Here is a 27,859-nt window from a genome sequence, read left to right on the forward strand (position 1 = left end):
TTTTATCAAAAAAGTTATTTCAGGCTGTATGAGTGAAATTTAACAGCATGCACACCAGTCAGTTTCTTCACTAATTTTTGTACTGACCTATGCATCAATCTGATCACTGACCGTATTGCAGTTAAGTTAAAAGAGCTTGTACAGTCAAAACAAAATATTTTTTGTGATTAATCACGAGTTAACAATTTTAACAACCCTACCAAAAAAAAAATATCTTATTCTAGAATTCAGCAACCATTGATGCATAACACAGAATACAAAGCGTAACCAAATCATATTTATTTTTTAAATCCACCTGTATAACATTTCCAAGAAATGGTGTGTGCTAACGCAAAGTGGCTACAAAAATAAAGCACATTTTTATGGAAATACGACAGGACGGAGTTCACAAAGGTTTAAGAATAAACAAACTTGTCACTTTTTTTTTTACCTGCCTTTGTATCATAATATTCCCCAAGTAGGGTTCCGGATCAAAATGATCACTTTAAAATTGCAATGTTTTTTTTTTTTTAATATGACAAAACATCTGCAGCAGCTCCACATGTTGAATTGTTAGTGATGATTAATAGTGATTAAATACAAAGTCATCATCAAATTAGTGGCTGCTTCCTCTTGTAACTACTCCGACATGCTTGTCTCCCTGTCAATAACACATTTCAAATGTTGTAATTATACACAATAACTAAGACTGCTAGTGGTATTTGACTTTCAAACATTGCTGTGCATTTTAGTGCATCAAAACATATTCCGACATGCATCCATGAACAAAATGGAATGTCTGTCCCACATCTGAGCTTTAATGTAAACTATGAGTAGTGTTCCTCGGTAGCGCAGGAAAAACTCATTGACGGTTTCAACAAGTTACATAAATACATGGTTTATACCCCCGCTCCAGAAAGACGTTTTTTTTTTTTTGGTTTTGTTTTTTACAAATACTGTACTACAGCATGGTTAATCTCTGCTGAATCTCATTCATTATAACAAACAAGGGATTATGCAGAGCACCAATATGAAATAACTGTACAGAATTAGAGAATAGACTAAGAATCAGAAGACAAGAGCAATTGGATGGAAGTCTCTTGTGTTTTCAAAAAGGGTCCTCTCAGTTCCTGGTCGAGGTAAAGTGTTCAGAAAAGGCAGTCAGGTTTTAAAAAGTGTTCCACCTCATTAAGCTATTGCCTTGGCCTCAGGGAGGAAAGCTTCCCAAAACTTGATAAGCTGTAATAGAAATGGGTTAAGAATGAGAAGATGGTCGAAATACAAATGCATAACTTATTCATTGTTAATAAATAACTATGTATATACAGTGGTACCTCAATTTAAGTGCCAGCTCCCTGTCAATTTTTATGCTTTAAGTTAAGCAAAAAATGTGGGTTACAAGCATCCCCGCCATTAGCTGGCGTAGAAAATGTCACAGATCATCCCAAAACTTCTGGATTTACTCGCTAAAATTAGCCCATAGCTAGAGATGGTCATAAATTAGTTTTTCCAATCATGGGAAGGGACAAAGTTAGCGTAAAAGGACAAGGCTGAGAGGAAAAAAGTACAGGGTAAAATACAAACGGCATCTTGATTCTTCCGTAGTTCTTGCATGACTAGAAAAATTGAGTAAAAAGAATCTTTGAAGTCATCAATGCTGTACATTATTATTATTACATACTTCATAAAAGCACTGTAAGTTTGTAGCACATAAAATATTTCTAAAAGTTAGTTTTTCTTTATAGAAGACATGTTACATGTTAATACTGCTGTTCTGGGGAGGGCCAAGCACCAATAAAATAGATTTCAATGGGTGGAGCTGATTTGCGATACAAGTGTTTCGAATTAAGAGCTCCGTCACAAAACCAATTAAAGGGGAACATTATCACCAGACCTATGTAAGCGTAAATTTTTTTAACCGATTTCCGAACTCTAAAAGGGTGAATTTGGCGATTTAAACGCCTTTCAATTGATAGCCGGTCGGAGAGATGACCTTTCACCCGTGACGTCACAACATGAAGCGATCCGCCATTTTCTCAATCTCATTACACGCACCAAGTCAAATCAGCTCTGTTATTTTCCGTTTTTCCGACTGTACCTTGGAGACATAATGCCTCGTCGGTGTGTTGTCGGAGGGTGTAACAACACTAACAGAGACGGATTCAAGTTGCAACAGTGGCCAAAAGATGCGAAAGTTTGTTCCGCACACTTTAACGACGACAGCTATGCTACGACAGAGATGGCAAGAATGTGTGGATATCCTGCCACACTCAAAGCAGATGCATTTCCAACGATAAAGTCAAAGAAATCTGCAATATTGGAAAATAGACCACCACTAAATCTGCCGCAGTGCGTGAGCTATTCAGGGACGACGGCAGTCTGTTCCCGCAGATGGGCGAAGTAAACCCCCTGGATGTCTTGGCTAAGATGTGATTTATGCCACTTCTTTTTCCGTCTCATTTTGTCCACCAAACTTATGTTGTGCATGAATGCACAAAGGTGAGTTTTGTTGATGTTATTGACTTATGTGGAGTGTGCTAATCAGACATATTTGGTCACGGCATGACTGCAAGCTAATCGATGCTAACATGCTATTTAGGCTAGCTCTATGTACATATTGCATCATTATGCCTCATTTGTAGCTATATTTGCATCCAGCCTTTCCCTCCACCCACATTTAATGCCAAACAAACACATACCAATCGTTGGTTAGAAGGCGATGGCCGAATTCGTCCTCACTTCCTCCCATGTCGCTGGCTGTCGTGTTGTTTTCGTCGGTTTCGCTTGTATATGGTTCAAAGCGATATGGCTCAATAGCTTCAGTTTCTTCTTCAATTTCGTTTTCGCTATCTGCCTCCACACTCCAACTATCTGTTTCAATACATGCGTAATCTGTTGAATTGCTTACGCCGCTGGAATCCGAGCTAATATTGCTATACCTTTCTGTGCTATCCGCCATGTTTGTTTCTGGTTGTTTCACGCTGTGACGTCACAGAATAATGGACGGGTGGATATACTGATGGTGAAAAACAGGCACTTTGAAGCCGTTTTCGGGATATTGCGTGATGGGTAAAATTTTGAGAAAAACTTCAAAAAATAAAATAAGTCACTGGGAACTGATTTTTATTGGTTTTAACCCTTCAGAAATCGTGATAAATTTCCCCTTTAAGCTCATAAATTTAGGTACTACTGTAAAATCTATCAAATCATTGACATGACTAATTGGAAGCCAAATGCAGTGACACTGCTGGAGAGTAATTAATGTAGGAACAGGGACAGATAAATTACCCTTTGTTGAGATTGTAGCATTGACTCCAAATACTTGATTATTTGGCTCTTCAAGTCCTTGGCTTTTTCTTTCTGAAAATAACATTAAGATCACTTTTAGGTCACTTTCACGTTTGTTACCAATCAAAAAGAAAACAAATTGACCTTTCAAGCATGCTGTTTTTTTTAACAATTTACATACAAAACGGCAATTCAAATCGAACGGAGACCCTTACTTCAAATCTGAGGACCTCCTTGCGTACGGTCATTCCAATCCTGTCAAAATCTCTCTCATACTGAGTAACTCTGGCCTCCCACTGCAGACAAACACCAAAGGGAGTCAACATGAACAAAATATAGCATGACTGACTGAAAGGATACTTTAAAACAGGGGTCTTTAACAGTTTCCAGGCAAGGGGACCTCCTAAATACTGGAGTGATGGAGCAGGGACCAACAACCTACAGTATTTATAGTGTTTGAAATTGCAATTGTGTTTTAAATCAAACTGGTCCTATAGGTACTTTATTACTGTGCAATAATAAGATATTCAAATAATAACAGTATTGTGCTGCTAATAGCGAGCTGGCAATTAGCACGCTATTCACTAGCTGACAACTTGTGCTGCTAATCGCTAGCTGACAACTAGCACACTAATTGTTAGTTGGCAGCTTGCATGGCAAATCGCTGGCTGGCGGCTTGTGCCTGCCACTAATTGTTAGCTGACAACTAGCGCACTAATTGCTAGTTAGCCAGCGATTTGCGACGCAAGCTGCCAACAACTAGCACACTAATCGTTTTCTGACAATGAGCACACTAATTGTTAGCTGGCAGCCAATTGCTAGTTGACCACAGGCACGTTGTTAGCTGACAACTAGTGCACTAATCTTTGGCTGGCAGCTAGCACTGCTACTTACTAGCTGGCTATTAGAAATCGATCATAAATACCAACAATAATAAATATAATCATTTTTAATTCATGTTTTTTTTTAAACCTGCAAGGTACAGTAAGTAGTAGTACAGCTATGCCACTGCCATTTTTTAAAGGCCTACTGAAACCCACTACTTCCGACCACGTAGTCTGATAGTTGATATATCAATGATGAAATATTAACATTGCAACACATGCCAATAAGGCCGGTTTAGTTTACTAAATTGCAATTTTAAATTTCCCGCGAAGTATCCTGTTGAAAACGTTGCGGAATGATGACGCTTATGTTGACACGTGCTTGTGACGTTATTGGTTGGAGCGGACATGTTTTCCCAGCACCACACACGGCTAAAAGTAGTCTCTTGTCATCGCTTAATTACACAGTAATTTGGACATCTGTGTTGCTGAATCTTTTGCAATTTGTTCAATTAATAACGGAGACGGCAAATAAGAATGCAGTTGGTGGAAAGCGGTGGATTGCAGCTGCCTTTAGCAACCGAAACACAGCCGGTGTTTGTTTGTTGTGAAGCTTTAACACAGAGTGGTCAAGCGAACATGTTTCTCTACGTCAACCAGCAAGTTTTTGGATGGGAAAATTGTGATATTAAGTCGGCTCTTACCGGAGACTTGAGTGGATTATGCGACCTCATCCTGCAGCTCAAAAAGGCAGCTGTGAGGTTGGCTCCTCGGCTTCTCTCAGAGACACTGGCGTTCACCGCAGCCATCCGACTTTCAGGTATGACTTTATAATCTCACTAAAATACTATTAACACAATAAGCAGAAAAATAATTTTCCAGAATTATCCTAGTAAATGTGTCTAATTACATCTGAAGCGCTGCCACTGCCTTTTTATTTTTTTTATTTTTTTAGTGCTTCACTCTAACTTTCCTCATCCACAAATCTTTCATCCTCGCTTTCTCGGTCCCAATAGCTCTTGCTGCTGGAGGTTATGCTTATAAACAATGTGAGGATGTGAGGAGCCCTACGACCTGTGACATCACGCGCACATTGTCTGCTACTTCCGGTACAGGCAAGGCTTTTTTATTAGCGACCAAATGTTGCGAACTTTATCGTCGATGTTCTCTACTAAATCCTTTCAGCAAAAATATGACAGTATCGCAAAATGATCAAGTATGACACATAGAATGGACCTGCTATCCCCGTTTAAATAAGAAAATCTCAATTCAGTAGGCCTTTAAACTACAGTGTGTCGGATAATTTTTTTTATTTAGATACCAAAATGAGTGAAAACATTGCAGAGGGAATATATATAGAAAATAAACTGTTTAAACAAAGATAAAATAAAATTCCTGGCCACCCTGCAATCTCTCTACGGATCCCCGAGAGGTCGCAGACCCCAGCTAAAGACCTCTGCTTTAAAAACATTAGGGAAACAAACATGTTGTAAATCTTTTAGCTGGCAGTTGACAGTAGCTGTTTTAAAATAAAACCCGGACGTCTTTGTGTTGGCTCACACATGCCAGCACATGTTACCTCACTAATCTCCTCCTTGGCCTGCTGCAGTTTGTCTGGTTTGTTGGCCCACAGCAGTTTGGCCTCAACCTCCCTCTTCTTCTGGAGTGTGCTCTGAGCCTCCTGCCATCGCTGCCACGCCCGTATGCGCTGGTCAAAACAGCCCTGTGGACATCCAAGCTAAAAAGGTTAAGATGTCCCGTCAAGCTGACAAAAGTAACACAACACCGATTGCCTCGGCCTAGTAAAAAAAAAAGAGTGCGGCATGTGTGAAACCCAAAAACCGGTTCAAAAACTGCAAGGTAGTTGTCAATATAAGCAATTGCTCTGACCAAAGGCAAGCTGGTGATAAAGGTAAATGGGTTGTACTTGTATAGCGCTTTTCTACCTTCAAGGTACTCAAAGCGCTTTGACACTACTTCCACATTTACCCATTCACACACACATTCACACACTGATGGAGGGAGCTGCCATGCAAGGCGCCAACCAGCACCCATCAGGAGCAAGGGTGAAGTGTCTTGCTCAGGACACAACGGACGTGACAAGGTTGGTTCTAGGTGGGATTTGAACAAGTGACCCTCGGGTTGCGCAAGGCCACTCTTCCACTATTTAGGTCAAGTCGAGCTCTATTTACATAGCACATTAAAACAACTTGCATTGACCAAAGTGCTGCACAGGCCACATAAAACAAAACAGTGTAGAATATAACAAACAGTAATACAATAACAGCGGAAAAAAATAGAAACTGTTTTTTAGGTTGACATTGATTCCTAAATACAAAAAATAAAGCATACAATGGACGTTATAAGTATAACACATGTACGATGCAAGGACGTGACGTCAGTGCAAAAATTATGTGGAAGCACTAGCTTCTATAGTCAACGTTGTAATCCGGCCTTAAAACCCAAGTTAACATATGAATGTAACTTGTTTCTGTAATGTGTGAATTATGTAGACATGGCTTAGAGAAATGCCTTAGCTTGGATGACCCAGCAGGCTGTGGTGCATGGGAGCCATGTACCACCACTGGCTGCTTTAGCAGGAGATGGAGGCGGAGCCACAGAAGACGGAAACGCGGTTATAATGCTAGCATGATGACCAGGCTAAAATGCTCATACTTGCCAACCTTGTGATCTCTGATTTCGTGGTTGAGGGCGTGGTTAAGAGAGGGGAGGAGTATATTAACAGCTAGATTCACCAAGTCAAGTATTTCATATATATATATATATATATATATATATATATATATATATATATATATATATATATATATATATATATATATATATATATATATATATATATATATATATATATATATATATATATATATATATATATATATATATATATATATATATATATATATATATATATATATATATATATATATATATATATATATATATATATATAAATAAAATAAATACTTGAATTTCAGTGTTCATTTATTTACACATTTACACACACATAACACTCATCTACTCATTGTTGAGTTAAGGGTTGAATTGTCCATCCTTCTTTTTCTAATCATATGCATGTCCAGTAGATGGCAGTATTGTCCTGTTTAAGATTTCCACAACATTGCTGTTTACGGCAGACGAACTGCTTTACGGTAGACGAAAACGGACTGCTGTTGTTGTGTGTTGTTACTGCTCTGGGAGGACGTTAATGAAACTGCCTAACAATAAACTCACATAAGAAACCAAATACTCGCCCTCGATCATTCTACAGTTATAACCTCATTGGGCAGACATGCTTTTTATATTGTGGGAAAGCGGGCGTGAAAACAGGCTGTCGACACGTCACTCAGGTCCGCATGGAGCTGGAGGTGGCATGGCCTCCAGCTCCGCCTGAATTTTGGGGAGATATTCGGAAGAAAATTTGTCCCGGGAGGTTTTCGGGAGAGGCGCTGAATTTCGGGAGTCTCCCGGAAAATCCGGGAGGGTTGCCAAGTATGAGAATGCTAGACAAAGAATAAGCAACCTTTACCTTCAAAACAGCCATATTGACCTTTCTTGCATGAAAGAAAAATGTCCTGGAGATGCAAAATGTTTAATTTTATCGACAAAGGAATGCAGAAATGAACTTATTTTCTAATGAGATTTTTCTTTTTAAGGTGGGTTCATTATTTGATTACCGCAGCCATTACACACTTGGTGAGTAAGAAGTGGCTTTTTTTTAGCTCATTAATATTATCTTGTGTTCTGAGGATGTGAAGCCCATGTCTTGTTGCTTCATCCAAAAGAAAGGTGCACAGTATTGCTGAATGAAATCTGCATGGTGAGCACATACCTCACACTTGCTGAACCAGCAGCGCCTTCAAGGCATGTCCCACCTGACGTTGGATTTAACTCATTAATTGGTATTATCTTGTGTTTTGAGGATGTGAAGCCCATGTCTGGTTGCTTCATCCAAAAAAAAGGTGCACGGTATTGCTAAATGAAATCTGCACGGTGAGCAAATATCTCACACTTGCTGAACCAGCAGCGCCTTCGAGGCGTGTCCCACTTGACGTTGGAATAGGTCTGTCACTCCCACTTTTTATTATACTTTTCCCAATGTTTTCTTCACTTTGACAACATACCACACTCATGTTTTGCTTAATTGTTGTGATAATCTGGGTGCTTCACACAGAAACAGCTAGCTCAAACAAGTAACTACAAGACGGCCAAAAACCCACAGCCCGCCACTAACACCTACTCTCCCTTTTCCATGCCTTCCTCAGTCACACTTATCTGGTTCTCAGTCAGGAGACATTCAACAAAAAATTGGAAAATATCAAACTCTTCAAATATGCACAGTTCCTTCCACTCCATTGTTAAAAGCTGAGAGTTTACATCTAAATTCTGTGACAGTTTGAATAAAATGTTTTTATGGTTCACTGAATTACTCAAGTTTTTTGGTCTACGACAGGGGTTGGAAACCCAAAATGTTTATAGAGCCATATTGGATCAAAAATACAAAAAAACAAATCAGGAACTGCAAAAAAAAATAAAAGCCTTACATAAGTCTTATAATGAAAGCGCAATATGATGTGTCTATATTAGCTATATTTCACTGCCAGATCTTTGATGTGAGGCGTGTGCTGTATTTGGATTTGATGTTCATGTTTGAGAATATCTGCTTCCACAGGTATTTGTTTTGTTTGCAACAGCCACCTGCCTGACAGCACGCCGTGCTTAAAAAAACGTGTTGCAGGCTGACGCAAATCTTCGTTGACAGAAATGTTGAAATGTAATATTTATACTACACATTTTTACAACATTGGAAAATAGTCTTTCTGTGGCAGTATCGGAGAAAGTTACACATGTAAACCAGGGGTACCCACACTTTTTCAGCAGGCGTGCTACTTCTCAAATGACCAAGTTGATGTGAACTACCTCACACACACATATATATGTTGGTGTATTACTTTATTCTGAAGACTTAGAATAAAATAGAATAGAAAGTACTTTATTGATCTCTGGGGGAAATTCAGCACCACAGTTCGCTCACAATAAACAATACTAAATAATATATGACATATATTATGTATATAAAATATAATATATGAATAATATAAATGTATTCTACATATATTTATATTATTCATATATTATATTGCATTGCTTGGAATCAGACAGGAGTCACAGTAGTGGCTGATAAGCTCCCCAACTTTTAATTTACATTGTGGAGGGGAAAAAAGTCCTCCTTTATCTCCAACACCACATTAAAGTGTTTTTTTTTGCTTTTCATTTGTCCAGCTTACATACTCATTGTTATACCATGTATGAGACAAATTTGAGTTAACTCGTCAGCTCCTAGCTTGTATGCAATAGTTTGAGACTTTTATTTTGTTAGAGCAGGGAGGATGAAGCAGCACTTTTATTGTTAAAACAGAAAAACTGTGCGGTCGGTTTTTACACTTTTGACAGCTGGTAACGGAGAGAGTGTTAAAACAAAGTGATTTTTGCGTTCCTCACGGTCGCTTTTTTTTACTAATACTAAGCTTGCAACAGCCAATGTCCACACGCAAGATCAAGTGCCTTCAGTGTCAACAAAGTGACGAAAGCGACGTCGTAGTGAAAATTAACGATCAATAATTTTTAAGTCTACCTTTTTTTTTTTTAAATGCCTCGCGATCGAGTGACACTACCTCACCAACCGACCGGTAGCTCGCACCCCTGATGTAAACAAACTGCTGTGTCACAGACCGCATAATCACGGTGCGTTCATGGACCGCCGAAATTAGTACGGCGCTTGCAAAGTTCTCTCATTCGTGAAGCATGAACACATACATTTTAAACAGTGGGCTTTCTTACAATTAGGAACATTTGTATTATGTTTGTTCTACAGAAACCATATTAAATCAAAAAATATATCTTTCCACTTTCATACATTTTTGAAAAACCTCAAGGGAGCCACTGAAGAGACGCATGCGAGTTGTCTACTTACCCGCACAGCACCCAGCAAACGGATGTAGTCGGCAAGCATCTCTGCAAAGATGAAAAAGTCATTGGATGCCTGCTCCTGATGTAACTGCTCCATTTTGTCTTCCACTTCTGCCAGCTGGGACAGGGCCCGAGACAGAGCCGTGTTGTCCTCAGAGTTCCCCAGCATGGCCATACTTTTGGCAAATACTGCTGTGTTTCCACACAGCTCTGGTGGTATTTGGGAAGTGGGGGTGAAAACATTGACAGATGCATCATTATGTTGTGTACATGTTTTACGACGTAAAGCGACAATGCAGATGTGGCTCACCCTTCCTGTGATTGACAAGAGAATCCACCACAGCATGGAGCTTCCTTAACTGCTGCTCCTCGTTCTCCACCTCCTGAAACTTGTCCTCAAACCACTAAGAACAAAAAAAGAAATAAGATCGGTCACACACACAAGAATATTACACAAAACAATAAAAATAATCATTACTTCAGCCAAAATTTATAATACCAAACACAACCTACCACAGATTTTTTACAGTAATGATTTCATGATCGTGTAATCCAATAAGTGTCGCCAAAATAAAATTGTCCTTACAGTACTCTTCCAAACGTTGCTTTAATCCAATTATTTTCCTAGTCATTTAAAACGGGGATGCGCTATTTATACGTACGGCTTTAGATTTTGGGATAAACAACAAAACTAACTTCAAACGGAAACATTGCTATAAGATTGTTTGACCAGATGAATGCTGTTTATAGGTAGTAGAAAAGAGAAATTCCACAAGCATGGGTCTTCGATGTTAATGATATTGCGAAGACTCTTCTTCGGCATGGTAATGCCGGTGTTGTTTTCCCGAGGATGCGTCGAAGCAGAACACAGCAAAGGTAAGATATAAGGTATTTATTAAATAATAAAAGGCTAGGAACCAAAAACGCTAGTATGAGAACTAGGAAGTAAAAGTAAACAACTAAGCTGGCACGAAGACACACAAAAAACAGAAAAACAATTCCTCAGCATGTGAGCTGGAAATAAAAAAAATGGCTCAGCATAAAAGCTAGCGAGAATATGCATACAAAGATGAAGGTCGAGAGTCGTCACTGTTGCGCGTGGGCAAATTAGGATCCGAGGAAGACTGAACAGAAAAGGCTGGCTTATAAAGGAGGGTGATTAGCTGAAGCAGGTGTGCGGTACGAGTGTAGCAGGTGAACCAATGAGTTACCATAGTGATGGACAAAACAGGAAATAAACGAGTCAGACTGAGAATGAAACAAAGATGGAAAAAACAAACGTGAAGATCTGAGCAGCAGATCGCAACAGATATACTATTTGGTGCGTAATAGGTGTAGTGTAGAAGAATAAGCCGGGTTCTTTAAGTTGGTGTGACATATTAACCACTGTATAAGGTTGAATGTACATATTTGCTGTACTGCAATCTACAGACAAAATACAAATTAAATTATATGAAAACCTTTACGTCACTGGGATTGGTGGCACTTGGGAGGACCTTCAAAGGAGCGCCACCTCCTCATTCTGCCTCTTTAGGAACGTTGAACAAAGGTAACTTTCCCTCAGATCCCCAAAAATTTTTGGGGGGCCATTGCTCAATGTGCTAAAACTCGTCTGAAACAATTGCAATAGACAGCAGAGCAGCACACAGTGATAGAACTTGTGGAGCAGTGGATGGAGTAAGCCTAGAGCTGGAGTAGGCCAAGAGCTTTTACATGGGCATCCCCGTATAAGTAAGTCTGGCATGCACAGACGACACTTCTGAACACGTGAACCTTATTATTAGACATTTTAGCATCATTTGAAACGAATATCTGACGTACCAACATTTACAGGTTATAAAAGAGGAAGGGCTCAATAGTTCCTTTATAAGTCAAGCAATTGAGCAATTTTGAACACTAACATTCTAAAAGTTAATCACATCTAGAGGCACATTTACTTGTCTTACAGTGTCCGACTCATTCATCTTGATGGTCATCTTGTTGACAGCGTCGGATGCCTTATTGATCATTTTAAGAAAGCCAGCTCCACTCAGTGCCTGTGTGTTTGAGGCTCTGGGTAACTGAAAAGAAAAATCCAGATTTAAAAATGGGTACAAATAGGTTTCCCTCTTAGTTCTAAGTAAACAACTACTTCGTATCTCTAAATACTCACATCTTCTTTCTCTAAAAATTCTCGCACATCAGGATCTTGTATGAGCAAAGGATGAGACACAACTCTCTGAAGATACCTGCAGAATACATTGGTGTCATAATAGCAATTATTTGAGCGCACACCACAATGAAGGTAATTGAAATAATGATTATATAAGTGTAGTATTATTTATCATCTGATTAATAGCAGTACTAAATAAAACGTGTGGCCTATTCTTGCCTTTCTAGAGCGGCTCTTCTTCTCTCCACAAACTCCACTGATGATGGATCATCCATCCCCACTTTCACTTTGGTCATTCCTGCCAATGAAAATAAGGCACAGTTGATAACAGTAGACGGGCAAAGTGCTTACACCTATAGTATGTTTGGATCATTTGAACTTGCAATTTGCCAGTTTAAAAAAGCCAGGTAAAGGACAACATAGCAGCAGTAGGATGAATCTGGATCTAAACATTACAGGGATTCCCATCCGGAGCCGTCGAAACGGTCATGTTGTAAAGTTTGAAGATATTTTTCTGTCATTTAAATACGTAGGTTATAAAACATGACGGCATAAATGTTAATGCAAAAAAAAAAAACAGTCGTGAAAGTTCAATAGTGAGTTTGCTTGAATCACATTAAAAACATTTAAGTACCAACACCCCCTATCAAAAATGCAATTTCTTTTCACCTGAATAGCAAAACAAGCATGGAACAATTCACTCAACACATACGTCATAAAAGTTCACAGCATCAACATTTTGGGACTAGGGGGAAGGGTGAAGTGATGGAAGAAAGGTCAAATACAATACAATATACTGTATATCTGTGGCAGCATACGAGAAAGTTATGTGTATGTTTGACTTTTGCATGTATGTGTACATAACTGTGGTGTGTTCAAAGACCCTTTATTAAAAGTTAGAAGCAGGGTGTTCAAAAGACAGGAGGAGACAACTCCCATTACAGGGGCTAATATAATGGGGCTAATATAACATTAATGATGTAATTTTATTATTTGTATAACCCACAGATGCTAATCTTACATGACTCAGCTCGACTCTACTTTGCACTCTAAAGTAAAGGAACATTTGACAGGTTTAGAATCATTTCATAATGACAGTTTGTAGCATTTAAAAAAAAAAAATCAAATTCTGGGAACTTTATATTGAATCGGTTGGTACTTTTTGGTAAAAATAAATATTCTGGTTGTAACAAAACCTAATTACTTAGGGCGGTTTATCCAGATATGCCCTAGATATTTTATATCCTCCAAAAGATCAAAAACAAAATTATGGTTTGTACCTGAATTTTTAAAAGCTGGTTTCAACCAAATCCACGCACTAAATATTTTTAGTGCATACAAACATGTTAAGTGTGTGAGTATCGCGCTGCAACATTGGGTTGAGAGTGGGATTTATAGTCACAAGTTTATTTATTTATTAATTATTTTCAAATAGGCTGTATGGCATTCAAGTTCAAAGCCTCATCTGATTGGAATAATATTCCACCTTCTTTGAAGTCCATTACTTGAGAAGTCTTGTTTATGGGTGCCCAGAACTTGGTGTTACACCCGTTCCCACCCGCGCATTCCTTTATTTGTGGCCACTCGCCACAATTAAATATTGGACATCCATAAAGAATTTGTGGTTTCTTAAAAAAAAAAAAAAGGTTTACTCTGCTGTAAAGTCAGCTATACAACTCATAGGTGGAGCAGCAATGCACCGTGCCCGCGGATTGATGCAGCATCCACTCTATTCCACTGATTGAGAGTTAAGTCGAGCAGCAGGTAGGCGTGGAGCTAAAAGCCCTGAGCGAGGGGGAAGTTGGCCTAGTTAGCTTAGGTTTACGTTCTGCGTGCGCTGTAGCCAATAGCAGCACTTAGATAAACACCACAGATGTATTGCAGGCCTGTGAGAAACACTGCATCACCAACTAAAAACCAAGAACATAGACTGAGAAGGTAAAGAAATACAATGCTAGTTTCCAATAAGACTGACTTACCTACAACGCTTTTCTCTGGTGGAAGTGGAATGATGCAGCCATGGAGCGACTGTTTGACTGACAGCTTTTCATAGAGCCCCAGAAAGTCACTGAAGCGCCTCCTCACAGAGAAGGTTTTATTCCTGAACATGCGCAAAGAGGTCTGCAGGCACACATAAAGATCCAATATCAATACCTGATGGCCACGCTTTAAACTTAAAGGAGTATCATGAGTGTGCTGAAGCATGACTACAAACCCTGGTGGATACTTTGTAGGCCACATATGCATTCATGCCGTCACCTGAAAGGATAAAAATATTGCAGATAAAGTTTAGGTAAAGTTAGATGACACTTCTCTTCAGTGGAATTTGTAGTTGGGAAAAAGTTGATTACAGTCGCCCCTCGCCACATAGCACCTTAAATATTGTGTCTTAATTTCATTTACATGTAAAACATTCTACATACCGTAAATTCAAGACAATAAACTGCTACTTTTTTCTTACGCTTTGAACCCTGTGGCTTAAACTAACGGTGAGGCGAATGAATAGACTTTTCTTCGCTGATGGCCATAAAGCAAAAATTGTTTTCATTTAACATTTGCAAAGACACTTAAATGATGCGTTATTGTTTTGTGCTATGCCACCATCTTTTGGACAAGTTTTCTCACTACAGGTGGTTGGTTGATGCCTTAAAGCTTTGAACCGGAAGTAGGAGTGCCATTCTGTCTTCTAGTAGTCCATAACATTTCAACTCAAATGGATTCTTCATTCATCACTCTTCATTCATCACTAAGCAAAGTCCAATGTGGGATGCCAGTAGCAGTGTTTTCATGCTTTTGAAGCGCTATCATAAAGTGCTATTTTAATGTAATTAAGCTAGCATTGTTATCATCAGCTAATATGTCTGTGTTAGTATTAACTTACAATATCATTCTGTTTGTATTGCTCCAGTTTCACGGTGGAACAGGTGTTAGTGCATGTGCCTCACAATACGAAGGTCCTGATTTCAATCCCGGGCTCGGGATCTTTCTGTGTGGAGTTTGCATGTTCTCCCTGTGACTGCGTGGGTTCCCTCCGGGTACTCTGGCTTCCTTCCACATCCACAGACATACCCGAAAGCAGCTGAGATAGGCTCCAGCACCCCCCGCAAGGGACAAGCAGTAGAAAATGGATGGATGGACAGTTTCACAAATTCCTCAGTAAATTCACCAAGACGTCATCGTGGAGTTTAGCTGATTCAAAAGCTAGCTTCTGCAGCTTTTTTCTAAAATTTAGTGGGTGCAGCTTATATACCAATGCACTCTATAGTCCAGAAAATACTGTAATTTTAGCTTAAATTATGTCTTGTATGTGTTACAGTGCAGTATTTTCCTTATTTTGGATATCAATAAACATATTTACCAAGTGGAACTACTGTTTTCGGGTGAAAGGTGAAGAATGCTCACAAAAAGGTGCCTAATCTTGGCACTATCTTTAACACGACAATAAAGTTGACCAAATTTTGGCTAAACAACTTTTTGATGCACACCCTTCTTAAACTCCTGCTGCATGAATAACCTATATTCACACTGGTGAGCTTGTGGCATGAGTGCCGTCAAAAGATGAGACAGGAGAAGTACCAGTATCAGCGCGCCAATTAATAATAATAATAATAATAATGGATTAGATGTATATCACGCTTTTCTATTATTAGATACTCAAAGTGCTCACAGAGAAGTGGGAACCCTTCATTCATTCACACCTGGTGGTGGTAAGTTACATCTGTAGTCACAGCTACCCTGGGGTCGACTGACGGAAGCGTGGCTGCCGGTTTGCACCTACGGCCCCTCCGACCACCACCTATCATTCATTCATCATTGATTCATCAGTGTGAGCAGCACCGGGGGCAAAGGGTGAAGTGTCCTGCCCAAGGACACAACGGCAGCGATTTGGATGTCAATAGGCGGGGAGCGAACCTGCAACCCTCAGGTTTCTTGCAAGGCCCGTGTGGACTAACTTGGTGTAACAGCTGGGTAGCTGAAGAGTAGTTTCAAACTGAATAGGCAGCAGCCTTCACCGCAGTGAGCGAGTACAAGCTCCATCTATTCTATACTATATACCTAACAATAATTAACAAAATTAACAAAAACTGCTTTGAAAAAGTATCAGCTAACACTTTTATAAGAATAAGCAACAACAATTAATCAGAGTTATCCCAACACTGGTTATCTACAATAAAACACTTTGGCATCCTTAAGCACTTTGCACGTTTTGTATAAGATACCGTTGTAAATTGTATATACTGGTATACCAGTTTTGGTCCATATCACACTGCCCTACTCTGAAATTATTTAATTTATTATTAATAATCCTACTACGTAGAAATGTGTTGACTACAGTCTGGTTGACAAACGAGGGACAACTGTATTTCACCTCTATTGAGATAGGCACCAGCGCCCCCAAAGGGAATAAGCGGTAGGAAATGGATGGATGGATGTTCAAATACGACAAACAGACTTGAAAGACACTGACCGACTTTCTCAGGATTGGTGACAGCAATATCCACATCAAAACTATCCTTCTCCTCGTCTTCCTCCATCTGTAATAAAGGGCAAATCAATTAAAATACAAGTTGAACACGAGGCGCTTTCAGTTTGTGACCACAGAAAGGCCCTTGGAAAGCATGTGGGCAATTCATTGCGTCCACGATCCTGCCTGACTGAGGCCTGTACCTGCTCCAAGGAGGTGGTTGGCATGGCGGCAGGGCTTGGAGAGAACGAAGAGGCGGGACGTGGGCCAGAGGAGCTGGAGAGCTCTTTTCGAGCCGAGCTGCCGGATTTGTCTATGTTTATCTGTGCCTCTGCGGGAAGAAAAGGAAATCGTACACACTGTATCGTCCCAAAACACAGGCGTGGTTTATACATTTAGATTGCTTTCAATTGCATCATAAAGGTTTTCTTTCTGAATTAATCGTTTAATGTGTTGTTTTTTTAGATCTTTCACAACTGATCTGCAAGTATAATTTGGAATCTAAGTACTGTATTCAGACGAGCAGCTATCACGCACTGGCATGCTTTTATTACCCAAGAATCGGAAGGGTGGAGTTTATATCAATTCAGTTGGCTTGAGCAAGTCAACCTGGAAAAACTTTACAGCCTCTGGCACTATTTTAAATCATACTTATTTTGTTTAAGCAATTACTTAACATACAATTGTTAGTGGCACCAAACATTTTCCACTAATGGCTGCCTACAGAAAATGTTGATGGCATATACCAGGGGGGCTCACACTTTTTCTGCAGGCGAGCTACTTTTCAATTGACCAAGTCGAGGAGATCTACCTCATTCCTATTTATAATTTATATTTATTTATTTATAAAAGAGACATTTTTGTTAACAAGTTAATGGTGTTTAATGATAATACAAGCATGTTTAACACACATAGATTGCTTTCTTTCATGAAGACAAGAATATAAGTTGGTGTATTTGATTCTGATGACTTGCATTGATTGGAATTAGACAGTGGTGCTGATAACGTCCGCATTTTCAAATGGAGGAAAAAAAAAGTCCTCCTTTCTGTCCAATACCACATGAAAGTGGTTGGATTTGGCATCTCATTTGTCCAACTTGCATACTCGTTTTTAAACACTTTGTTATGAGAGTAGCATATGTGTGTGGCCCTTTAATGTCTGGCAGCAGGTGAGTGACGTCAGTCAGTGAGTGTGCGGGTGGGCAAGAAAGCGGTTGCTGAGGGCGGGGGAGAAATACATTGGCATCAAACTCCGTAGCTTGCTAGCTTGTGCACGCTAGCTTTCTGAGACTCTTATTTTGTTAGCACAGGCAGGATGAAACAGGTCTTTTATGGTGAAGACAGGAACTGTGCTGTCGGTCTTTAGAGTTTTGACAGTAGGTACGGAGTCTCTAGAAATAAAATGTGTTTCTCTGCGTCCGCCCTGTTAGTGATTTTTTTCTTAAATATGAGCTCGCAGCAGCCAGCGTCATCTCACAAGATCCTCGGGTGCCGAGAATGTCAAACAACTGACGAAAGTGATGTCTTGGTATGATTGATGATTGCTCATTTTTATGTCTATTTTTTAATGCCTGGCTTGAGATCGACTGACACACCCTCCGAGATCGACCAGTCGATCGCGATCGACGTAATGGGCACACCTGGCATATACAGTATATTGTACTGTAAGCAAATATATAGAGTATATGCATGCGATCCTACATTTTGTTTGTAGCCTTTTTTCATATTTAATTTCCTTTATTTTTTTCCATCGAGGTAGATTTAAACAAAAAACAGACCATTACTGATATATTAATGTCATCTGAAAAAAAGGGAAAACAAAAAGCCAAAATTCTAGGGATGTGTCGAAAAAAGGAGACATTTCCAGTGTTGCCCTAATCCTTGTTGGTCATGTCCTGTTGCAGGTCTTGTTTTTACATTTTATTTTTACAACATAGACCACGTTAATATAAACAAGCTGTGGCCCCTTGGGTCCGTACTTTGGACAGCCCTGGTTTGTGGCGATATCATTTTTTGATGATGTTAATTATTGAGTAACAAACATTTTTCCTCAATCTGACCGATGAGTACAAAAAATATTATATTTCTAAACTCACACAGACCACATGTAAATAATCATATTCAAAGGTTGTGTGACAGCCACAGTGTTTCTGACTGGACTACAATCTATTGTGGTGGTGGGTTGCATGTGAATTGTAATAAATGGCCTTAACCAATGTGCATGTATTTAAAGGGCAACTATGTGTTATTGGTAATTAGCATCAACATTTCAGCTTTTTTTTTTTCGGTTTAATATACCTTTTCACAATATTTTTAAATTTTTGTGGCCTTTTGTTTTTACATTATTTCCACAATGTGCAACAAAGTGCCGCAGTCTGCCAATGGCTGCACTTTAGACATCTCTGAAATGCAAAGTCGTGCCAAATGACAGAAGAGTTTCTCAAGGCTCTGTCTTCTAAGCACTGATGCTAGTCATGACTCCCGCTAGTCAAGGGCTGGTCTGCACACGAGGTGTTCTGTACACCTCCCCACCTTGTCTTTAACTGCAGTGATAATGCACACTCCACGGGCTTGTGGAGGCACCATGCATGTCTGGATCTCCGCTATTATTGTGGATCGTACACCTTTCAAAACTGCTTAATTACCAAGTAAATGTGTGATGCAAGAAACACTTTGTTTTTCACTATGATTTGTACAACGTGGTAATTTGGAATGCTTCTGTACCAAACAGAAAGTACTGCGAAAACCAGAATACTTTTCCCATTAGACCCTTAGTGTCTAAAAGCATTTAAATGGCAACATTGTTGGAAACACTGATCTCTCCTGGCTGCTAGGTCTTCTTATTCTTTGGCGTTAAAAGGTGTAGTGTGCAGAATGCTAAAAATCAAAAATATGTAATGCAAAACTTACAAATAGTGGTGTAAGATAACATATTAAACAAATAAATGTATATATTTGTTGCAATCAAGATTTATACTCTGTGGAAATTGCTGTTGGTCCTAAATTGAATTGTTCGTGTTTATGTAGTCAATGGCAGCTATCTCGCAAAAATTTGGCTGCGAAAAAAATGACTGCTCGCTAAACGGCGAATCTCTAACTAGATGTCGTGATGACGTAACCACTTTCGCTGGCGGGCCGCATCTATTCCCGCTCACACGAATGACGTAGCTCACCCAAATATTGATGTAAAAGTCGCTACCAGGTCGCATTGACTCCAGTCACATTTAAAAAGATCAGATTCATTTGGACTGGGACTACCTCCTGATGTGGCACAAATCTGGTGCAAAAAAAAAAATCAGATTTTCAGCACTTTGGAGCATTTAGCCGGGCAAAAGATATCTGTCCTGTGCCACTTGAGGGCAAAAAAATCTGATTTTGTGTCCAGCGTAAACAAAGCCATGAAGTCATTCATGATTAGTAGTAATAGTTATTATAAAAAAAAAGTGAACATAGTGTCACTGTCTTAATGGCCTCTGTGCTTTCCTATCCATCAGGACTGCTTTTACTGTATAAACCCTCGCGGATCCTGAGGTCTTCTGACACCAAACTTTTATCTTTACCAAATACCAGAACAAAGACCCACGGTGAGGCGGTATTGGTATTTAGCCACTATGGCCCCCAGCTGTGGAACAGCCTGAACAGATTCCTGACCTGAACCCAATAGAACACCTTTGGGATGAATTAGAACGGAGATTGAGAGCAAGGCTTTCTCGACCAACATCAGTGTGCGACCTCACCAATGAGCTTATGGAAGAATGGTCGAAAATTTCTATAAACACACTCCACAACCTTGTGGACAGCCTTCCCAGAAGTGTTAAAGCTGTAATAGCTGCAAAAGGTGGACCGACATCATATTTCAGTGTTTTTCAACATTTTTTTTAACTAAGGCACATTTTTTGTGTTGAAAAAATCCAGAGGCACACCAGAAGTCATTAAAAAAAGGAAACACATTTGACATTAAAAAGTTGCTGACGCAAATGTTGGATATGACTTTAAACCATAACCAAGAATGCATCAATATAGCTCGTCTCAAAGTAGGTCTACTGTCACGACCTGTCACATCACGCTGTTACTTATTGAGTTTTTTTCTGTTTTCCTGTGTGTAGTGTTTTAGTTCTTATCTTGTGCTCCTATTTTGGTGGCTTTTTCAATTTTTGGGTATTTTTCTGTAGCAGTTTCATGTCTTCCTTTGAGCGCTATTCCCCACTTTCTTTTAGCAATAAAGAATATTTCAGTTGTTTTTATCCTTCTTTGTGGGGACATAGTTGATTTACATGTCATGTTCCGATGTGCATTGTGGACGCCGTGTTTGCTCCACAGTAAGTCTTTGCTGTCGTCCAGCATTCTGTTTACTTTGTAGCCAGTTCAGTTTTAGTTTCATACTGCATAACCATCCCTAAGCTTCAATGCATTTTCTTAGGGTCACTCATCTTTTGTTTATTTTTGGTTTAAACATTAGACACCTTTTTACCTGCACACTGCCTCCCGCTGTTTCCGACATCTACAAACCAATTAGCTACTGGCTGCCACCTACTGATATGGAGGAGTATTACACGGTTACTCTGTCGAGCTCTAGACAGCACCGACACTCAATAACAACACATAATTTGCAGACAATAAATACTGGTTTGCAAAAAATCTTTTAAACCCAAATAGGTGAAATTAGATAACCTCCCGCGGCACACCAGGCTGTATCTAAAAGGCACAGTGGTTGAAAAACACTGTCGTTTTTAACCCTATGGGTTCCGACTGGGATGGCACCTTAAGTTCATATGTGCATCAAGGCAGGTAGCCAAATACTTTTGACAATATAGTGTATGTACTAGTCTTACATAGAGATATAGAATAAGACACAATTCCAAAAAAAGTGCAGTTCCACTTTAGTGTGTTCATTCTTTGGAATGCATCTTTAAAATCAGCGTAAAGGTGCATAGAGACTGCTAAAAACACTACGGAACTCATTGTTCCAAACAAACACAACAAAAACTATGACTGCTCAGGTTGAAGAGGACAAAGACAGAAGTCTCACCGGCAAACAGGTCGCTGTCCTCATCCGAGTGGACTCCGTTGGACTGGGTGCTGGTGTGGCTGCTAGCATCCCCAGCTGGAAGATCAGGCTGAGACACTCCTCGACTCACTGATTTACTCTGCAATCAACAGACAGTTGTTTCATTTACAGACATATTAAACAAATAAATGTATGGATTTGTTGCAATCAGGACTTATACTCTGTGGAAATTGCGGTTTGTCCTAAATTGAATTTTTTGTGTTTATGGCCGTCAATGGCAGCTATCTCGCAAAAATTTGACTGCCAAAAAAATGACTGCTCACTGAAACAGCGCTGCCGAAACTACATGTTGTGATGACGTAACCCCTTTCGCTGGCGGGCCGCATCTTTTCCTGCTCACACGAACGACGTAGTTAGATAGTTTTTTATTTTTTATTTTTTTTTCCAAGATGGCGCTGCTGTAGTGGCTGCTGTTGGCAGGAGCTCTGTGCTCTTTTGTCATCCTTTTGTGTTTCCCTCTTGTTTTCATGTCTTATTATATTTTTTTGCCTTTTGGTTCGGGACCCTTTGGGACTGTGTGACAAGGGGTGCCACTTTCGTGACCTCTGTGGTGCTTTTTTTGTGGACTTTTGGATCTGCCTCCTGGGAGCCTTTTGCCATGGAGACCAGCTGCTGGGTGTCTGCCACACCGGAGTCGGTTTGGAGGGACTGGAGGAGATGCGGATGAGGGGACAGGACTGCAGAGTTTGGAGGGACTGGAGGAGATATGGATGAGGGGACAGGACTGCAGAGTTTGGAGGGACTGGAGGAGATACGGATGAGGGGACAGGATTGCGGAGCTAGCACTGAGCGCTGGGACGGAGAGGCTTCGCGGTGTCTCGACTGGGTGAGCAGGTGTCGGACACCTCAGTCACCTTGGACGTATCCTCGCTCATCCATGCGGACTGTACACTGGCCGAAAGTGGAGTCTGCTGTCTCGGTTGCTTTGTTGGGTCTGCTCCTGTCTCTGGCCATGCTCCCTCCACCCCAGCGGACGATGGCGTGGAACACCACAGAGGCCACCACAGTGTATATGTTTCTTTTATTTTTTATTCATAGCTGTATGTAGAAGTGTTTGGTTGTATCTGCTGCTTTAATGTCCTCTGTGTTCTTTGATGTTTGGTGTTTCCCTCTTACACACATGGAAGAGGGATGTGTACCATGGCTATGAGTTAGGTTTTTTTGATTTTTTATTTATTTTTATTTTTTTTTCTCCCTTGGCCTCAGTCTGCACCTCTTCTCCAGGGCCCAGGCTAAGACAGATTTTTTTATTTAATTTTAATCTTCTATATATATATTTTTTTCTCCCACCCCCCTCTTTGTTTACCTTTATCTCATCTTTTTTTGTAAGGGGCGCTGGAAGCCGGCAGACCCGTCAGCGATCCTGTTCTGTCTCCCTGTAATGTTTGTCTAAACTTGAATGGGATTGTGCTGAAAATTTTAATTTTCCTGAAGGAACTCTCCTGACGGAATAAATAAAGTACTATCTAATCTAATCTATCTAGATAGATAGATAGATAGATACCATGAATTGATTAACGTGGACCCCGACTTAAACAAGTTGAAAAACTTATTCGGGTGTTACCATTTAGTGGTCAATTGTACGGAATATGTACTGTACTGTGCAATCTACTAATAAAAGTATCAATCAATCAATCAATCCTTCAGGAAAATTACAATTTTCAGCACAATCCCATTCAAGATCAGACAAACATTACAGGGAGACAGAACAGGATCGCTGACGGGTCTAATCTAATCTAATCTATCTAGATAGATAGATAGTACTTTATTTATTCCATCAGGAGAGTTCCTTCAGGAAAATTACAATTTTCAGCACAATCCCATTCAAGATCAGACAAACATTACAGGGAGACAGAACAGGATCGCTGACGGGTCTGCCGGCTTCCAGCGCCCCTTACAAAAAAAATGACATACAGGTAAACATGGGGGGGGAGAAAAGAATGGAAGATTAAAATAAAATAAAAAAATAAAAAAATCGGTCTTAGCCTGGGCCCTGGAGTGGGGGTGCAGACTGAGGCCAAGGGAAGGGAAAAAAAAAAAACAACTCATAGCCATAGTACACATCCCTCTTACATGTGTGTAAGAGGGAAACATCAAACATCAAAGAACACAGAGGACATTAAAGACATTAAAGCAGCAGATACAACCAGACACTTCTACATACAGCTATGAATAAAAAGTAAAAGAAACATATACACTGTGGTGGCCTCTGCGGTGTTCCACGCCATTGTCCGCTGGGGAGGAGGGAGCATGGCCAGAGACAGAAGCAGACCCAACAAAGCAACCAAGACAGCAGACTCCACTCTCGGCCAATGTCCAGTCCGCATGGATGAGCGAGGATACGTCCAAGGTGACTGAGGTGTCCGACACCTGCTCACCCAGTCGAGACACCGCAAAACCTCTCCGTCCCAGCGCTCAGTGCTAGCTCCGCAGCCCTGTCCCCTCATCCGCATCTCCTCCAGTCCCTCCAAACAGACTCCGGTGTAGCAGAGACCCAGCAGCAGGTCTCCATGGCCAAAAGGCTCCCGGGAGGCAGATCCAAAAGTCCACCAAAAAAAAGCACCACAGAGGTCACGAAAGTGCCACTCCTTGTCACACAGTCCCATAGGGTCCCGGACCAAAATGCAAAAAAATATAATAACACATGAAAACAAGAGGGAAACACAAAAGCACAGAGCTCCTGCCTACAGCAGCCACTACAGCAGCGCCATCTTGGAAAAAAAAAAAAAAAAATAGTTCGCCCAAAGACTGACGTAAAAGTCGCTATCATATCCCTAAGCTTCAATGCCTTTTCTTAGGAACACTCATCTTTTGTTTATTTTTCACTTAGACATTATAGACTCTCCGAACCGGCGTGGCTTGGTTGGAAGAGTGGCTGTGCCAGCAACCTGAGGGTTCCTGGTTCGATCCCCACCTTCTACCAACCTAGTCAGGCCCGTGTCCTTGAGCAAGACACTTCACCCTTGCTCCTGATTGGTCGTGGTCAGCACCTTAAATAGCATCTCCCGCCATCAGTGTGTGAATGTGTGTGTAAATGGGTGAATGTGGAAATAGTGTTAAGGCGCTTTGAGTACCTTGAAGGTAGAACATCGCTATACAAGTACAAACCCTGTTTCCATATGAGTTGAGAAACTTTGTTGGATGCAAATATAAACGGAATACTATGATTTGCAAAACATTTTCAACCCATATTCAGTTGAATATGCAACAAAGACAACATATTTGATGTTCAAACTGATAAACATTTTTTTTTTTGCAAATAATCATTAACTTTAGAATTTGATGCCAGCCACTTTTCCCAAGAAGTTGGGAAAGGTGGCAATAAATACTGATAAAGTTGAGAAATACTCATCAAACAGTTATTTGGAACATCCCACAGGTGTGCAGGCTAATTGGGAACAGGTGGGTGCGATGATTGGGTATAAAAGCAGCTTCCATGACATGCTAAGTAATACAGAAACAAGGATGGGGCGAGGGTCACCAAATTGTAAGCAAATTGTCGAAGAGTTTTAGAACAACATTTCTCAACGAGCTATTGCAAGGAATTTTGGGATTTTACCATCTACGGTCCGTAAAATCATCAAAAGATTCTGAGAATCTGGGGAAATCACTGCACGTAAGCGATGATATTACGGACCTTTGACCCCTCAGACGTACTGCATCAAAAACTGACATCAGTGTGTATAGGATATCTCCACATGGGCTCAGGAACACTTCATAAAACCACTGTCAGTAACTACAGTTGTTTGCTACATCTGTAAATGCAAGTTAAAACTCTGCTATGCAAAGCAAAACCCATTTATCAACAACACCAAAGAACGCTGCTGGCTTCGCTGGGCCTGAGCTTATCTAAGATGGACTGATGCAAAGTGGAAAAGTGTTCTGTGGTCTGACGAGTCCACATTTCAAATTATATTTGGAAGCTTTGGATGTGGTGTCCTCCGGAACAAAGAGGAAAATAACCATCCGGATTGTTATAGGCGCAAAGTTCAAAAGCCAGCTTCTGTGATGGTATGGGGGTGTATTAGTGCCCAAGGCATGGGTAACTTACACATCTGTGAAGGCACCATTAATGCTGAATGGTCCGTACAGGTTTTGGAGCAACATATGTTGTCATCCAAGGAACGTTATCATGGACGCCCCTGCTTATTTCAGCAAGACAATGCCAAGCCATGTGTTACAACAGCGTGGTTTTGTAGTAAAAGAGTGCGGGTACTTTCCTGGCCCGCCTGCAGTCCAGACCTGTCCCCCATCGAAAATTTGTGGTGCATTATGAAGCGTAAAATACAACAGCGGAGACCCCGGACTGTTGAACAACTAAAGCTCTACATAAAACAAGAATGAGAAAGAATTCCACGTTCAAAGCTTCAACAATTAGTTTCCTCAGGTCCCAAACGTTTATTTGGTGTTTTTAAAAGAAAAGGTGATGTAACATTAGGGATGATGTTCGATAAGAAATTATCGAGTTCGAGCCTGTTATCGAATCCTCTTATCGAACCGATTCCTTATCGATTCTCTTATCGAGTCCAGATGGGGGATATGTTGTATCTATCTATCTATATATATATATATATATATATATATATATATATATATATATATATATATATATATATATATATACACATATATATATGTATATGTATGTGCTGCGGTTGCTTTAAGAACGTTGCGACAGCTGCCGTAAAGGAGGTGCGTTGCTAGCCTGGTTGCTATGTTTCCTGTTGGTCGTAAAAGTGTTGGTCATGTGTTTGTACCCTGCTCAAATCTCAGTAAAGTTATTCATTGGATTATGTCTTTTGTTTTGAACTTTATTACACCTTGGAGCGCTTTTTAACCATCTGTTGTTTTCCTGCTTTCGCTATCTGCGCCTAATGACTGAGCTACGTGACATCGTTTCTTGTGATGTCTCACAGAGAATTTCTGGTCGGGAATGATTTGAATAAAGAACCAACTCTTTTTCTTTACTATAGTGGCCTCGATAACGGGTACCGGTTATCAAAAAGGGGGTCGAGTCCGAGGACTTGGTTCTTTTCTTATCAAACAACCGGGAAAACCGGTTTCGAATATCATCCCTATCTAACACAGTGGTGAACATGCCCTTCCCCAACTACTTTGGCACATGTTGCAGCCATGAAATTTTAAGTTAATTATTATTTGCAAAAAAAAAAATAAAGTTTATGAGTTTGAACATCAAATATCTTGTGTTTGTAGTGCATTCAACTGAATATGGGTTGAAAAAGATTTGAAAATCATTGTATTCCGTTTATATTTACATCAAACACAATTTCCCAACTCCTATGGAAACGGGGTTTGTACAAACAAGCCTTGCAGCGAGACAGTGACTTGTCCTGGGTGTACCCCGCCTTCCGCCCGAATGCAGCTGAGATAGGCTCCAGCGACCCCAAAAAGGGACAAACGGTATAAAATGGATGGATAGAAGTACAACACATTTACCATTATATTGTACACTAAATTGGCCCTAGTGTGTGAATGTTGTCTGTCTATCTGTGTTGGGCCTGCAATGAGGTGGCGACTTGTCCTGGGTGTACCCCGCCCTACGCCCGATTGTAGCTGAGATAGGTACCAGCGCCCCCCGAGACCCAAAGGGAATAAGCGGTGGTAAATGGATGGATGTCCAAAAACGGGTCAAGGTTGGACTCGCATCAAGCAGAGCCAATTCAAAACAAAGTTAGAAGGAGCCCACATGTATGAAACTTGGAGGGTGAGTGTTATTTTTTAGAAATGCAACCTCGTAGCTTGTGGTTGTCAATAAATAATAAATACTTCAGACATGTCCACATTTAACCGATTAACGTTATTCTCATTCTTGGCAAGTGTTCAGTTCAGTTATGCTAGCGACGGCAGCTTCACACAGTTTCCACAGACACGGCGATTCAGAGAGAAAACAGACCACCATACTAACGTTATTGACGAAAATATCTTCTCCCTCGTCACTATCTCCATCTGCCAAGTCGGACAGTCCCGCTGCTGGCTCGTCGTTTGCCGGGAAAGGAGGAGGATTACGAGTCGAACTGGACGCCATTTTCCTTTCTCAGGGAGCTATATGACGTCACGGATAGTGTTGCCAG

At 40.3% G+C, this 27,859-nt stretch overlaps 1 protein-coding gene across 2 annotated transcripts; it reads right to left on the reverse strand.

The window, feature by feature from the left end:
* Nucleotides 1-264: 264 nt before the first annotated feature.
* LOC133542772 (sorting nexin-1-like) lies at nt 265-27,859 on the reverse strand. 2 transcript variants are annotated; one of them, XM_061886922.1, is made up of 15 exons: nt 27,694-27,859; nt 21,729-21,846; nt 16,903-17,030; nt 16,703-16,769; nt 14,450-14,493; nt 14,214-14,355; nt 12,454-12,532; nt 12,235-12,310; nt 12,029-12,142; nt 10,393-10,486; nt 10,087-10,292; nt 5,671-5,814; nt 3,483-3,563; nt 3,268-3,339; nt 265-1,218 (listed from the first exon to the last, which is right to left on the reverse strand). In XM_061886922.1, the coding sequence occupies exons 1-15, from the start codon at nt 27,811-27,813 to the stop codon at nt 1,168-1,170; spliced, it is 1,536 nt and encodes a 511-aa protein (XP_061742906.1). In that variant the 5' UTR covers nt 27,814-27,859; the 3' UTR covers nt 265-1,167. The 2 variants fall into 2 exon arrangements, with proteins under 2 accessions (XP_061742906.1, XP_061742905.1); XM_061886921.1 differs by having other exon boundaries at nt 12,020-12,142.

The sequence above is a fragment of the Nerophis ophidion genome, linkage group LG25 (assembly GCF_033978795.1).
Source record: "Nerophis ophidion isolate RoL-2023_Sa linkage group LG25, RoL_Noph_v1.0, whole genome shotgun sequence".
NCBI classification, from domain to species: Eukaryota; Metazoa; Chordata; class Actinopteri; order Syngnathiformes; family Syngnathidae; genus Nerophis; species Nerophis ophidion.